We start from the raw sequence: 14,092 nt of genomic DNA on the forward strand, positions 1-14,092 counted from the left end.
GTTAAGGAAAAATTACCATATGAGAAAACAGCATCTTAGGCCACAAAAAAATCTCAAAAAAGAAAACAAAGGAAGAAAAAAAGAAAACGGAATATTTTTTTAAAGTTCTAACACAATTCTGGCAGAATCTCAGTTCTAATAACATTCTGTTACAGAAAGGGTGAATATTCATAGACTAGTTGCATTTCTTAGATGGGCAGACCAATACCAGGAAAAAGTTTTAAAAACAAAGGCTTGAATTTCAATTTAAGAGGATAAACAAAGAACTGAACTTCTCCTGTGGTTTTTACCTATTGCATCTCTTTCCGGTGCTGCCACACGCGCCTGTCACGTGAACATTTTAACTGAAACACTGTGGTTTCCAGGTCCAAAATGTCTGTGCCAATTATCAATATCTAGAAAGCTGAATAATACTGTACCCAACCACAAACTGTAGAGCCCACCCTACGCTGAGACTTCAGCCCTGCATTCATTTCAGAACCTGCATTCCCAGCAGAGGGGAACCACCTCAAACTGCTGCATTTGATCTTCCACCCCGATGCAGCTGCCAAAGTGCTGCCAGGATCTTGATGGCATCACTGAGAGGAGGGCTGCATGAGGATGCATTTCATCATTCTGTGAGAATCTTACCACCCAATCTAGTAATTTTAATTAAGTAACTTCAGAATATATTGCACACTCTTCAAAGCAGGATTTTCATAGCATTTGAACACAAAGTCAGTGTTTGCCTTGCAGCCCCTAATGCTACTAAAGGCAAAAATGCTCTGTAATATGAAAGGGCAGAGAGGACTAAACCACCAACCCCCCCACCTGATAATAAAACCTCCTGGGTCAGACCACACAAGTGCTTCAGCTGATTTCTCCAAAATAAGTGTACTGAGTGATAACCATGTCAGGCAGATGAGACAGAAACACCTCTAGACCCTTATGTGAGCCTAACCCAGCCACACCCAGGACATCCACACACCTAAGGAAAGAAAACAACTCACTTCCTTGAACGCCTCTTTGCTTAATGCATTATTTACTGCTTTCATCTGTGGAAGTGATAAACAGGGTTTTGATTGATGATCATTTAAGTAACTCACTCCTCCTAACCTCTGTCAGCATCCAAATCCACCAAACACTGCACAGAAATGAAGGGTGGTATTTGTGATCATCTGCTCCTCCTGCAAGGGATGGTATTCCTGAAATGCTGTGCCTCATCACCCCTGGAAGAAGGCTCAGAGTGAAGGTGAGCAGTCAGTTCCATCAGAGCAGGAAGCTCATGCACAGCTACTTCTGCTACCCAAGTCCTTTTGGAAGGCTGGATCAACTCCACTGACTGAACTACTACGAGCACGTTTCCCTTTGATGGCACTCTCCTTTTGCTGTCCTGCATAAAGAAGCAAAAGCTCTCTCCAAGTCACACCTTTGAGATGTTTCTACAACCTATCAGGCTGAAGCCCTCAAAAGACACAGGAAATCCAAATCACATGCGAGCTACCTGCATTGTCAACTTCAGCACATTTATGTATTTCCTGGAAAAGCACTATCCATATATGCAGCCCCTGCAATGAAAGAAAAGTCAATGACATTTTTACAATTATCTTCAAAATAATGCTTTCCTTACAGGCAGTCCATACAGAACGCTGCACAAACCCTAATCACTCACCTGCCTGCCTTACAGATAGAGAAGTCTTTCTGAGATAAGAGGGCTTTTTTGGGACCCACACACCACAAACAAAAACCACGTATAAATTTTTAAAAATATCGTTTACATGCACTATATCTTTAATGTTCCATTTTCCCTAGAGCTTGTAACTCCACTACTGCACAATATACCACCTGTTGGACTAGTGACCCGTGGAGCATAGCCTGGATTTTGGCAGGAGCCAGGCTGATTCAGTATATGGAATGCAGACCATACATTAACACTGTCCTCTGCTACAAGATGATCCACAGCCAAGGAACCCATACCCCTCTTTCTCTTATGTTTTCTCTGTGTCTTCACATTTACAGAGAGATAAAAACAGAGAGCTAGAAAGCACAGATTAAGCAAAGGTATAATACCATCAACTTATGTCAGCATCCTGTCTACTTAAGGTCAACCTTTTTAAACAATTTTTTAAGTTTAACAATACCTTTTACCAAAAGGCATGCTGTCAACAAGAACGTCTAGGATTGAAAGATTTTTACACTACATTGCAAATGCTTTTTTGGTGCACCAAAATTAGTTTTGGTCTTTCACTCTTTCAAATCTTTCTATTTCTTTCCATTTTTATTTCATATAGCATAAACAGCTCCTATAACTGCAAATCCTTAATGTACAATTCCACAAGTTCCAGCCAGCTGACTGCTGCCCAAAGTCTGTGCAGGCCCACCACTGCCTGCCAGACGTCTCTGTGAGCCACTTCAATGCAACAGCAAAGCACCCAAAAATAGTAAAAAAAGCAGAGAGCAGCAGCATATGAACATCTGATGAGCTCCAAGGCCAGCCCAACCTGCATCAGGAGCACTGCAGAACACAGGACCTTCCCTCCCGTGCTCCACTGCAGAACACAGGACCTTCTCTCCTGTGCTCCACTGCAGAACACAGGACCTTCTCTCCTGTGCTCCACTGCAGAACACAGGACCTTCTCTCCTGTGCTCCACTGCAGAACACAGGACCTTCTCTCCTGTGCTCCACTGCAGAACACAGGACCTTCTCTCCTGTGCTCCACTGCAGAACACAGGACCTTCTCTCCCGTGCTCCACTGCAGAACACAGGACCTTCTCTCCTGTGCTCCACTGCAGAACACAGGACCTTCCCTCCCGTGCTCCACTGCAGAACACAGGACCTTCTCTCCTGTGCTCCACTGCAGAACACAGGACCTTCTCTCCTGTGCTCCACTGCAGAACACAGGACCTTCCCTCCCGTGCTCCTCTGCAGCAGCAATGAAACCTTGCATTAGCTCAGATGTTCACCAAAGCACAGCTCATCTTCCCAAAGTGTGAGACCCCAGATCCTTCTGAATGGCACTTCCCCAATTAAATACCTTACACTCTGTAAGGTTAACAAGTGTATTACTTCTCAGCCCTCAGACTTGAGATGATCTTAATCTTCCATCTCTCCTCAAGCCTCCCAGCACACCCTTTCACGTCTCTTCACACAACTACAAACCCCAGAATATCCTGCCCATGTTCTAAAGCAAAACACTTGGGCCATGTCTTCACCATTCCCACGTATTAACTGAATTCCCCTCTTCCATTTTTCCAATCTCTGTGGGGTATGATGCTAAAATCAATCACAGAATATCCCGAGTTGGAAGGGACCCACACAGATCAGAGTCCAACTCCTGGCCCTGCACGTGGCAACCCTAACAATCCCATCATGTGCCTGAGGGCATTTATCCTCTTTACCATGATTTTTACTTAAAGAATCAGTTTGTTCTGATTCAAATTTAAACTTATCCCCACAGAGAATTTCACGTGAATAAATTCGCCCTTCTCTTCTCTAAGCCTTACTCGTTTTAAAATCTTATTTCTCTGTCTCCTTCATTGCTCTGCAGGCCTTCTTCACCTGCCTAGAAAGGTCAGAAGATTACAGAATCACCCAAGGAGGGAAATTCTTTTCTGTAAGAGCCAGCTTCCATCATTTATCCTTCCCAACTAGTTCCCTTGTTTGTTTACTGCACTGATTGTAAGCAACAGAAATATAGATAATAATATGTATAAGATACCATTATAAATAATCATTTTGTATATATATATAATTGTATTGTGTATATATAAATTATATATACAATATATAATATATGTCTGTCTAATACTACAGATGTGTATAAACTACATGCCTAGACCTTGTCTGCTCAAGTTATATTCTGCCTAGAACACCCAAATATGTCCAGAGGACAATACAAAGTGATAAATGAATTTTTTTCTGTATTCTCAGTCTTAAAAAACAACAAAGAGAACATCAAAACAAACAAACAAAAGCTAGCTAACTATGTTTATATCTTCATAAGCAGACTTTTACCTTACAGGTAGTAAAACATGTATTTTACACTGTGCTAAGACACCAACATTTCAGCTATACCTTTTTGAGGAAACTGATGCTTCAAAGGAAGCATCTACTTCTTCCCAGCTGTGACAGGGAAAAAAGGAAGTCAAGAAGGAAAAGGGTAGGCAAAATACCTGCTCCCATACAGGAACACATCAGTGAAAATCAGAATTTAAAAGTAACTTCTATCAATACATTATATCATCCACATCATTTCTGAAGCAGAACCATACATTTAATCTTCATTAAAGTAACTGAAAAACTTGAATTTAAGTTCACTACAAGATGTAAAGACCTTTTCCATTATACACTAGCCTGATTTCTTATCAACACAAGAATTAAGTGGCTTATACCTCATGAGTTGTATCTAAGACTCAAAGAACAAAAGCTTTCACAGAATCACTTTATACTACACAAAAATTATCTCTGAAACTGTACAGTCTCCTCCAATATGAAGAGTATGACATAGTGAACAAAAGCAACAACATCAGTGTGAGAACACTACTGGCAAGTGTAAATAAAGAAATATCCACTGGATGTCTGATGCCTTAGAAGGAATTTTAATTTCAAACCAAGACAAATATTGACTCTTTGTTACAACACATAATAAAATGGTCTCTTGCTATAACCCCATGACAGTTTATTAGAAAGACTTGCAGAGGAAGTAAAGAAGCTTCAGCTTTACCTCTGCTAACCTAAGCCATGACACATCAGCCAGCCATACCTGCCCTGCACCAGGGCTGACTGCAGCAAGGGTTATCTTTTTGTTTATCAGAGGAAAATGGTGAAATAGATATCCCACCACTCTTGAAAGCAACACAGCTTCATTCAAACCTTGACAATTTAGTTTACAGCCTTTCACACCTGTGTGTGATCCATTAGACAGCCTTTAGTACTCTCACTCAGCCCCATAAAAACCACCTACACCAACCCAGCCACCTCACACTCCTTTGGAATAAAACAAACACACTGAACCCCTCATGTCCCCCACTCTTCCAGCCTTCAATTCTTTTTAGCAATCCTCTCCTTAAGTCCTTGCAGTTTTGCAAGATCCTTTAACACAGATTTGATTCCAGAATGATGTGAAGCTCCAGCACCAGCTGCCACTCCCCAGTTTCCACAGAGTCATCACATCAGTGCCTTGACACATCATCTCAGAACAGGCATCTCATGATCCCTCTGCACTCATGGCTTTCACTCTACTGCTGCTTTTCAGAACAGTTTTCCACCCTGTAGTTCTGCCCTGTGTACTTTTCCAGATGACATCGTTTTGGGGTTTTTTAAATTGATTCATTCTACCTTTTTTTGTCCGCATTATTTGTGAGGACATTGTTTACAACACTGTAAATATTTATCAGTAATTGCATTCACTCCAGATCACCACAAAAAATCCAGCAGTGATCAGATATTTCTAATCATGATTTAGCACCAAGCTGCATATTATTCTAACCAGCCCATGCACTCCCTAAGTTCTGCTGTTGGGAATACAGACATTTTTTTCAATATGGGATTGTAGTTACCTGAAGCACTTCATAGTTACAACCATCCCCATCCCCACAGAATCCATATGGACAAGGTGCTGAGCAGTCCGATCCAACACTGAAGTCACTTCTGCTTTCAGCAAGGCTTTGGCTGGAGCTTCCTTCTGTAATTCTTAAAGTTAAGCCTTAAACCAGCCCTGAATTAAAATTAATTCCAGTCAGCTTTATACTAATTTTGTTCCACTTCATAACACCCTGATAATGACAGGACTCTGGCATTTTTACTTTACTGCTCTGGCTCTCCAAACTCTCAATTCCATGCACAGCCTTGTCACAGGAGCTTCCTTGATGAAGTCAACAGAAACGTTTGGATCAGCATGGACAGACCTGTTTGCCAATCTCCTCATGGTTTTCATTTCATTTGGTGCACATGGACAAACACAAAGGTGGTGCGTTCATATTAATATTTATTAAGACACCAAAATGTCAAATACTGAAGATTTTCCTCCCAGCAGTACTTTCCTCCAGCACACACGGACCATGCTTTGTCCAAGCTCCTGCTTGGCAATACCTGAGAGCAGCACGTGCAGGGGCTGCAGCAGAATCACACACACAGCTGTGAAGAACCAGACTCCAGCCATGCACAGACCTTCTCATGCCCTACAAAAAATGATGTGTCAAAAAACTTGCAGCAGCTCTGCAAGAACTCACTGAGTGTAACTCACTGCAGCCTCAGCTCCCTTCAGTGATCAAACAGCAGTGTGGGAATCTTAACTGGAGAATGGAACATTTATTTCCTATACCATCCAATGTGGAATAGCTGCAGAATAAATATGGTTCCTCCCCTCCGACTGCTTTATCTAGGTCAAAAAACTCCTTAAAGGCAGGAAGTCGCAGGAAACAAATGTCACTACACATCAACTTTTTATCATGAAAACAAGCAAGGCAGCAGATAAACCCAGCACCTTCCCAGGGTTTCAGCACACACAGCAGCTTATTAGTGAACTCTTGTGAAAACTCCTTATAACTGCAAAAGCCATGGCCTCACACCACATGACAAATGCATGGTTTTTTTGAAATGATATTTTCCCCTGTATTTTACAAAATTTTATATAAGTTAATGGGACTTGAGATGTCTTGAAGAGTTGCTGCATTTACTGAAAAATACAGCAAACGAGGAGCATAATCTTATTTTGAATAGCTCAGGCATGACTGTAAAAAAACCTTTTGCTCTGTCCATGACAATTGTACATGCTGAAAAAAATAAAAAGAAAAACCCAACAGCAGCAGAACTCCTCCACAGCAGAATTATTCTCTAAAACACATCCCCCTTCAAGAAGGAATAGTATTTGTAAGTGCCCATACCTAATTATAAGCAAATTAATAATATACATTTATTTTGAAAAGACAGGGTAAAAGATTAGCTTATTTTCTTTATCAGCTCGTTTAACTTACTACTTCTGCTATTGATTAAGTGTATCATCCTACTCAAACATGGCACCTTGGTATTTTGATTTAATCAATGCAAAGAATTATTTCATTTGCATATCGCCTACCTCATTATTATAACTGAAGTAAGAATCTCAAAACTCTCTTTCAACTGCAGATTCTTGGAACAGACAGTTTTAATACTGACTTTGCACCTTTAAACCAAAATGACACTGATCTTGCTTCTGTCATAGAAAATTTACAGGAAATTCACAGGCTTTAAGGATGATTTTCCAGTTCGTAGTATTTCATAGAACTACACAAAGAATCTACTTCCTCCTATAGCTAACTACAGATGTAAGAACATTTGTAGCATCAGTAGAATTGGGTAAGGATGTTTCATATACATACCAATCATACCAACAGAAAAAGCATATTGCAAATTAATCCAAATATAAACTGTTTAAGCTTTACCTCAATTACCTGATTGGTGTCTGACAATTTGCAACACTGCTTTATTAACAAAAAAAAAAATCACTCAGAAGACATGTGTCATTGAGAGGCAAATATGAAAAAAAGAGATGACAGAAACAACTGTAACACAAATTATTACTATAGAAACTTCCCGCTCATCTCTATTTTCATTTCAAATCATATGTGCTCTACCTTCCTCCTACGCTCCTTTTCAATCAGATCTGCTAAAGTGAGAACACTGCTTCTACTGAGCTTGACATTTGCAAATCCTACTTTAAAGTAGCCAAAAACCCACCTATAAACACAGCCCCGTTGACCTTATTAGTCACTATGGCACAGGACCAGTAAATAAAAGTTTCTGGAGTCTGTCAAGCCACAGCCAAGCCCAATGCTCCTTCGTTTCATGCTCTGAGGCAATCTGTAATTGATAGTTTTAATACAGCTGGTATGGAGCTCCAAACACACCTCTGAAGACAAACCAATGCCAAGGCGTCCCCAGCTTTCAGGCAGCGGTCGCCCTGGGGAGCCAGGGTGTCTGTCAGAAGTGGTGTCAAGGAAGGGAGAAAGCAGGTGCCACAGGGCCAGAGGGACTCACAGCACACTGGCAGGACAGACTGCAAGAATATGGTAACACCAATTCCTTGAAGCATGTGTTTTGTTTGATTGCTCAGAGTATCTAACAGTTCTATTCATAAGAAAACCTTTAGAACATAAATCATAACTCAAACCCAAGCAATGCATGTTCTTCCTTAGCTACCATGGAACACTACCCAAGGAAATGTTATGATCTTTTCACCTCCACTGTTAAGCCAAACTGCAGAAGTTTCCAGTGAGAAATTTCCATGGAGCACATGTACAGTCACAGCTCCAACCACACAGACATCACAACTTTACACATAATTTAAGTAACTGCTATTAGATGATAGAATAAAGTGCACTGATATATTTGAGGCTCTTTACAATCTGATTCCCAGGCAGGTAACACTGAGCACAATAAACTTTTCCAAAGAATTGACTCAGGGAATAGATAGACTTGATCCTTGCTCAGAATCGACCAGCTTTCATCAGCAGGAGAATTTCTACTGCTTAAAGGCAGCAATAAGCCCAGTTTGTAGCTCCAGACTACAAGACCAAGCTAAAACTATTGATTGAGCTCTCTGTATTACCAGGAGGAAAAGCAGAAGAATACAAACAAATTAAATTTTAGTTTTCAGCTACATAGGTTTAATTTAGGATTACTCAGTAAATGTTAAGCTAAAGTAAAACGTATTTGATGTCATTTACTGTAAGAGCACCCACACTTAGTAATGTAAAGAAGTCTGCAGAATGAATGACAGAACGGGAGAGTTATTTACTGTCTCTTACTATAAAAGAGCTTCAGTTGGATCAAATGAAATTACCAGGCATCAACTTCCAAAAACTCAGCAAAAAGGTATTTTTCCCAACATAGGCTCCAATTATTTTGCAGAATTCACTACCCAAAGATACTGGGCAATAGAAGAGGTTTACCCTAACTCAACTACTAAAAAAAGAGAAAGAAGAACTGCAAACAGTAAATTATTTTAACTCAAAAAGAATTGAACTCTGACTTTGGATCCAAAAGAAAAACCAAGGGAAACATAACCATTTCCATTAATCAATTTTTATGCTCTTTCCTGGGCATCTGCTACTGACCACTCCTGAAGGCAGGTCATGGATTAAATGCATCTGTGATCTGACTTCAAAATGCTGCTCCTATGTTCAAGGTATCTTGTTTATGAATCATAAATTACATCCACAAAAGAAAACCAAAACTAATGACTAAAATACAAAATCTATGGGTTTGTCAAAATGAGTAAGACTGCCTCAGAACAGTTAAGTCCAAGATGTCCAGAGTTCTGTGAATTCAAAGGCCAATACACAAAGCACATCCGAGAAACCCAAAAATCAAAACAAAACAAAAGCACTCCTTCAGAGCAGTTGTACCCAGAAGTCTGGCTGTTTTTCCAGCTGTATCAGTTACATCTGTCTGGAATCCTGCCTCTCCAAAAGCTGTACACAACAGCTCCGACAACAACCTCCGCTCTGCCCAGCACAAAAGGTATTTTTCCAGCCAAGTACCTCAAAAGCAAATATTGATGTTATGATTTACCTAGCAATATATCCAATCAATGCTTTCACTGAAGGCAGGGGAAATTCCACAGGCAGCAAATGAAAGCAATTAAAAAACGTGAACTTTACGAACCGGAGAGGGACAGCCTGTGCATCTCAAAGGCAGCTGTATGAAAATAATTGCACTGCTTCCATCTGGGTGTCTTGAGCAGGAGTCTCTGCAACCTCTTTCATCCCATGTGTGCCATGGCATTGACAGGAGAGCTCCTTGCTGGACACACTCAAAAATGGCTCTTTTCTCCCCACCCCCACTTGATTCATCTCACAAGACGACAGCTGGTTTGTACATACACAAGTAGGGATGGGAGTCTGTCAAGAACTGCAAAAACAAAAACACACTTCCCACTGCTATTACCTCCTGCTTGATAACTTCAACATTTGAATTGCCAGTGAGGCTTCCAGGGAGGCATTAAAAATAGCAACCAGAACACTTATCTTAAGGCACAGTAATTCCATGTTTCATGACATTTCTATCTGCAGAAAAAAGATGCCTTTATTACAGGTAAGTGTATACTCTCACATTAATAATTTAATTTCCCCAGATGTTTAAAATGTGTGTTTTGCAGGAGACTACCAAAGTGTATTTCTGGTTTTTCTTTCCAAAAACAGGGAGTTCAGCAACATTATTAATGCAGTCAAATTTAAACATTGTGCTGAAACAAAAAAAAAAAGGCCAAGGACACTGGAACTACATACAATTATTAGTGACAAGCAAATAAGACATTTCAAGTCTGTAAGAGTATTGTACTTGGCACCTTTGTAAGTCACTATTAATCAGACAAAACAGAGATGGACCCCCCCATTCTTGGTTTCCAGGATCACTTACAAACAAACAGAAGGAGCAGGCCAGACTGAAATTTTTAAACTTCACCTGCCATTACAATTTCCAATGATTGTGTAGTCATAGGCAAAGCATATTTATTACTGGCAGCAGAGTAGGATTAAAGAAAACAAAAATAGATCTGGTGATTACTTGAGCTGGAGGCTGGCAATCATCAATCTTGAGCTCACACCAAAACTACTTTCTTTCCCATCACACTTCAACCATTAATTAAGGTTTACATCATACTGAAGTAAGTAAGTTTGACTCTGAAAATCCAGGAGACCACCTTCAGTGTGACCAGTTAAATCTACAACAAAACTCAAGAACAGGACTATTAGCCATCAGCAAGCCACAGTTAGGACTTCCCAAAAGGAAAGAGCACCTTGAATTTGCCTGAAGACAAGCTTTGCAAATAATGAAACTACTATTTCCCCATTCCACCCCAGTAAGACCTGTGTTTTAGAAACAGGTTTATTTTTAATAAAGCAACAAAGTAGCAGCTGCTCTTAATCACCACTGTAACTCTGGGGCTGTAGACTCTTCCTGCCCTCCAAGGTGATGCTCACCCCCCTGCATGGCTCCAGCTCCAGGGGCACCTTTTATTTCCTGACCTACACCTCCAATTTGTAACCAGGATCTGCCGCTTCCACCAGCTCTGGGAACCGAGGGCTGTGTGTGCACGGCCCAAGGAATGGTGTCACCTCTGAACACAGCAAATGTCAGCTCCTGCACCACCACCCACATTGACCGGTGAAGAAATTTTAACTACACACAACTTTTCATCATTGTTCAATAAAAAAGTGAGACAAAAAATCCTTCTGAATCTTCTTTCCACTTGAAAAACGACACTGATGGAAAGAACCAGAATAAATTACAAATCAGTGGACAGCATGAAGAAGAAGTACTTCTTTTTTCCTCAGGTCTTAAGCATTTAAAAGAATGTTACTGACTTAATTACTCCAACTAATTCTAGACTGTTTGAAATCAACACAGATCATGCACAATCGTGCTTACAAATAGTATATTATACCACAGTGCTTACAAAGACAAAAGTATTTGATCTACATTTCATAAATGTGTTAGATTAAAATACAGATTAACCACATGCCAAATAATTATGAATATTAAAAGCAGAATGCAAAAATAGAACTGACAGTTAAAGGTCAAAACAAGTCCTCCAACTATAGTCAGGACTACACACTGGCACTGTTAAAGTCCTTCAGAATGAGCGTTTCCTAGAAAGCAGCAAGGTAAGGCGATTTGATTTTCACAGAGAAACCAGGTAAGAAAACTAACATCAGGCCGACACAGCAGAAAATACACACCATCAGTGTCCTAAACACAGTTTAAAGGCTCACAGGGCATTAAGGCTGTGTCACTGATGGCATGTGCTTTATAAAGGTACAGCACTCGTCATGTTTGAGGCATCTCTTAGTCAAGGCAGCTAAAATACACTAAACCAAAACACTTTCACTTTTCCTGCATGTGACTCCTCAGAGCACAAATCGCTTATTTACAGCTCAACACAGCCTTAAACGTGGGGCAGGCCTCACGAATTGCCCTAGAAAATCATTTCGCACAGACAGTTAATGTTTGGTAATGGCAAAGGAATGTATTACCGTTTAAAACCTCTTAATACATTTGTTGTCACGTAACGAAAACATTCTAAAACGCTAAGGCCAGCAGAAGCATTTCGCGTGGATTATTCAGTTTACCCATAAGAATAAACGTTAAAATTAGGCAAAGCAAAAGAAAGTATTACCAAAACCAGAACAACCCCCCGGTTCCGCCAAAGCACCGAGGGGGCTACGGGAGTCCCCCAGCGCCGACCCTCGACCCAGGCAGCCCGGAGCCGCGCAGAGCCGCCCGGCAGGTTTGCCCTGACGCCCGCGACCAGCACCCGGGGGTAGCCGGTTCGTTGGCCCGCGCCGGGCGCTCCGAGCGGGGCTGCGGCGGGGCGGGCGTGCGGGGGAAGGACACGGCGGAGGGCACGGCGGCCGTGCCGGGCGGCGGCGGCGGAGGCGCGGGCAGGACGGGGCCGCTCTCGCCTGTCACACGCCATGTGCACCCGCGGCCTCCGGCGGGCCCCGGAGCGCCGGCCCCGCGTACTCACACTCGCGGCAGCTGCAGCGGCGGCGCCCCGCGCCGCTGGAACACGCCGTCCACGAACACGCCGTTCTTGCCGAGGCAGCGCAGGTAGAAGTCGCCCCCCGCTCCGCCCGCCGGGTCCCCCTGCGGCGGGGGCGGCGGCCCGTCCGCGCCGGCCGGCGGCGGCGGGGGCGCGGCGGTGAAGATCTCGAGGTGGCGGCGGGAGATGAAGCTGGAGTGGCCCATGCTCACGTCCACCGAGCCCTGCGACGAGTTGCGGCCGATGGTCACCGAGCGCTTCTTCATGAGGTACTCGAACTCCCGGCCCTCGAGCCGCGCCACGGCCGCCGCCGCCGCCGCCGCCATCTTAGCGAGGGACGAGCGAGGCGCGGCCCCGCCCGCACCGGCCCCGCGCCGGCCCCGCACACAGCAGGGAACGGGGCCGCGCACCCGGCCCTGACGCAGCCGCGCGCTGATTGACAGCGCGCGGGGCCAATGCGCGGCCCGCACGCCCATGGGGCTACGGCGGCGCGGCCAATGGCGAGCGGCGCCGGCCCCGCACGTCCGGGTGTCGGCGCACGGGCGCAGGGGCGCGGCCCGGAAAACGCGGAGCGGAGCGGAGCCGCGCGTGGGGAGCGGGGCGGAGCTGCCCGGGCAGCACCTCCCGCCCGCCGGCCGCGAGGGGAGGAGAACGGGCGGGAGGGGAGGGACGGAGCCGGCTCTGGGCCCCCTTGCCTTTTTCTCGGCCACCTGCAGCCTCCGGCGGGGACGCGGGCCCCGCACCTGCCGTCCGCCAGCAGCGCCCTCAGGAACGGCACCGGGCGCGGGGCGAGGGGGAAGAATCGAGAATGGAATAAATAAATACAAGTAGACAAATAGTGCTAGAGGGTGAGCGAGAACCTCTAGGAGAGGGCTGGGTAACTGCTCAGATTTAGCCTCAAATGACCGTATTATTAACAAATAATAAAAATAAAACTAAAAGCTTGATCTGACAGCCTTTTGAGGGTCACGTTGAACCTAAAGGTAACGCCGCATTGTCAGAGTTTTGTAACATCCATGGACAGTCAGCAGAGTGCTTCCAATGTTCCAGGTGAGGCAGGCTGTGTCTGGGCACTCGCCTCGGCTCAGCCCCAGTTTCCTCAGAGGAACTAGGGCACAAGCAGTGAGTGACCTGACACGAGTGCCGAGTGTCACTGCTCCGAGGGCATGGCACAGCTAACAGCATGGAAACACCAAGTGAGAATCCATAGGCGTTGGACTTGAAAATGGTACAGGCTACCAAAAAAGATGGCATTAATGTCACAGAGTTCATCAAATTACAGCATCTGCAATGCAAATATTTTACCTGATCCAAATACTCATTGTTACAGGGACCAGGCACTGTCAAAACTGAAAAGTAAACAGTTAATCGCTTTTGGCTATAAACTGTGAAGAGGGTGCTAAAATGTATTCATGCTTATTTACCAACATATGCACTACAAACATGTCACCGTAACAGCTCCATCACCTCACCGTGGTTTGTTGAGAAAAGGGGTGTGCTGTTTGGGGTTTTCACAGTACTGAAACTCACAATTATTTATTCATAAAAAGAACTGCCCAGAGAAGCTGTGGCTGCCCAATCCCCAGCTG

The 14,092-nt window shown here is 43.6% G+C and overlaps 1 protein-coding gene across 1 annotated transcript in view; it reads right to left on the bottom strand.

Moving 5' to 3' along the window:
• The window catches only part of FOXK2 (forkhead box K2), a 45,644-nt gene extending 32,559 nt beyond the window's left edge, over positions 1-13,085 (bottom strand). Inside the window, exon 1 of the mRNA XM_068209380.1 lies at positions 12,489-13,085. Coding sequence (XP_068065481.1) covers positions 12,489-12,979 — 491 coding nt within the window. The 5' untranslated portion in view covers positions 12,980-13,085. The remainder of the gene's footprint in view (positions 1-12,488) is intronic.
• Between the last annotated feature and the right edge of the window lie 1,007 nt (positions 13,086-14,092).

The sequence above is a fragment of the Anomalospiza imberbis genome, chromosome 19 (genome assembly GCF_031753505.1).
Source record: "Anomalospiza imberbis isolate Cuckoo-Finch-1a 21T00152 chromosome 19, ASM3175350v1, whole genome shotgun sequence".
NCBI classification, from domain to species: Eukaryota; Metazoa; Chordata; class Aves; order Passeriformes; family Viduidae; genus Anomalospiza; species Anomalospiza imberbis.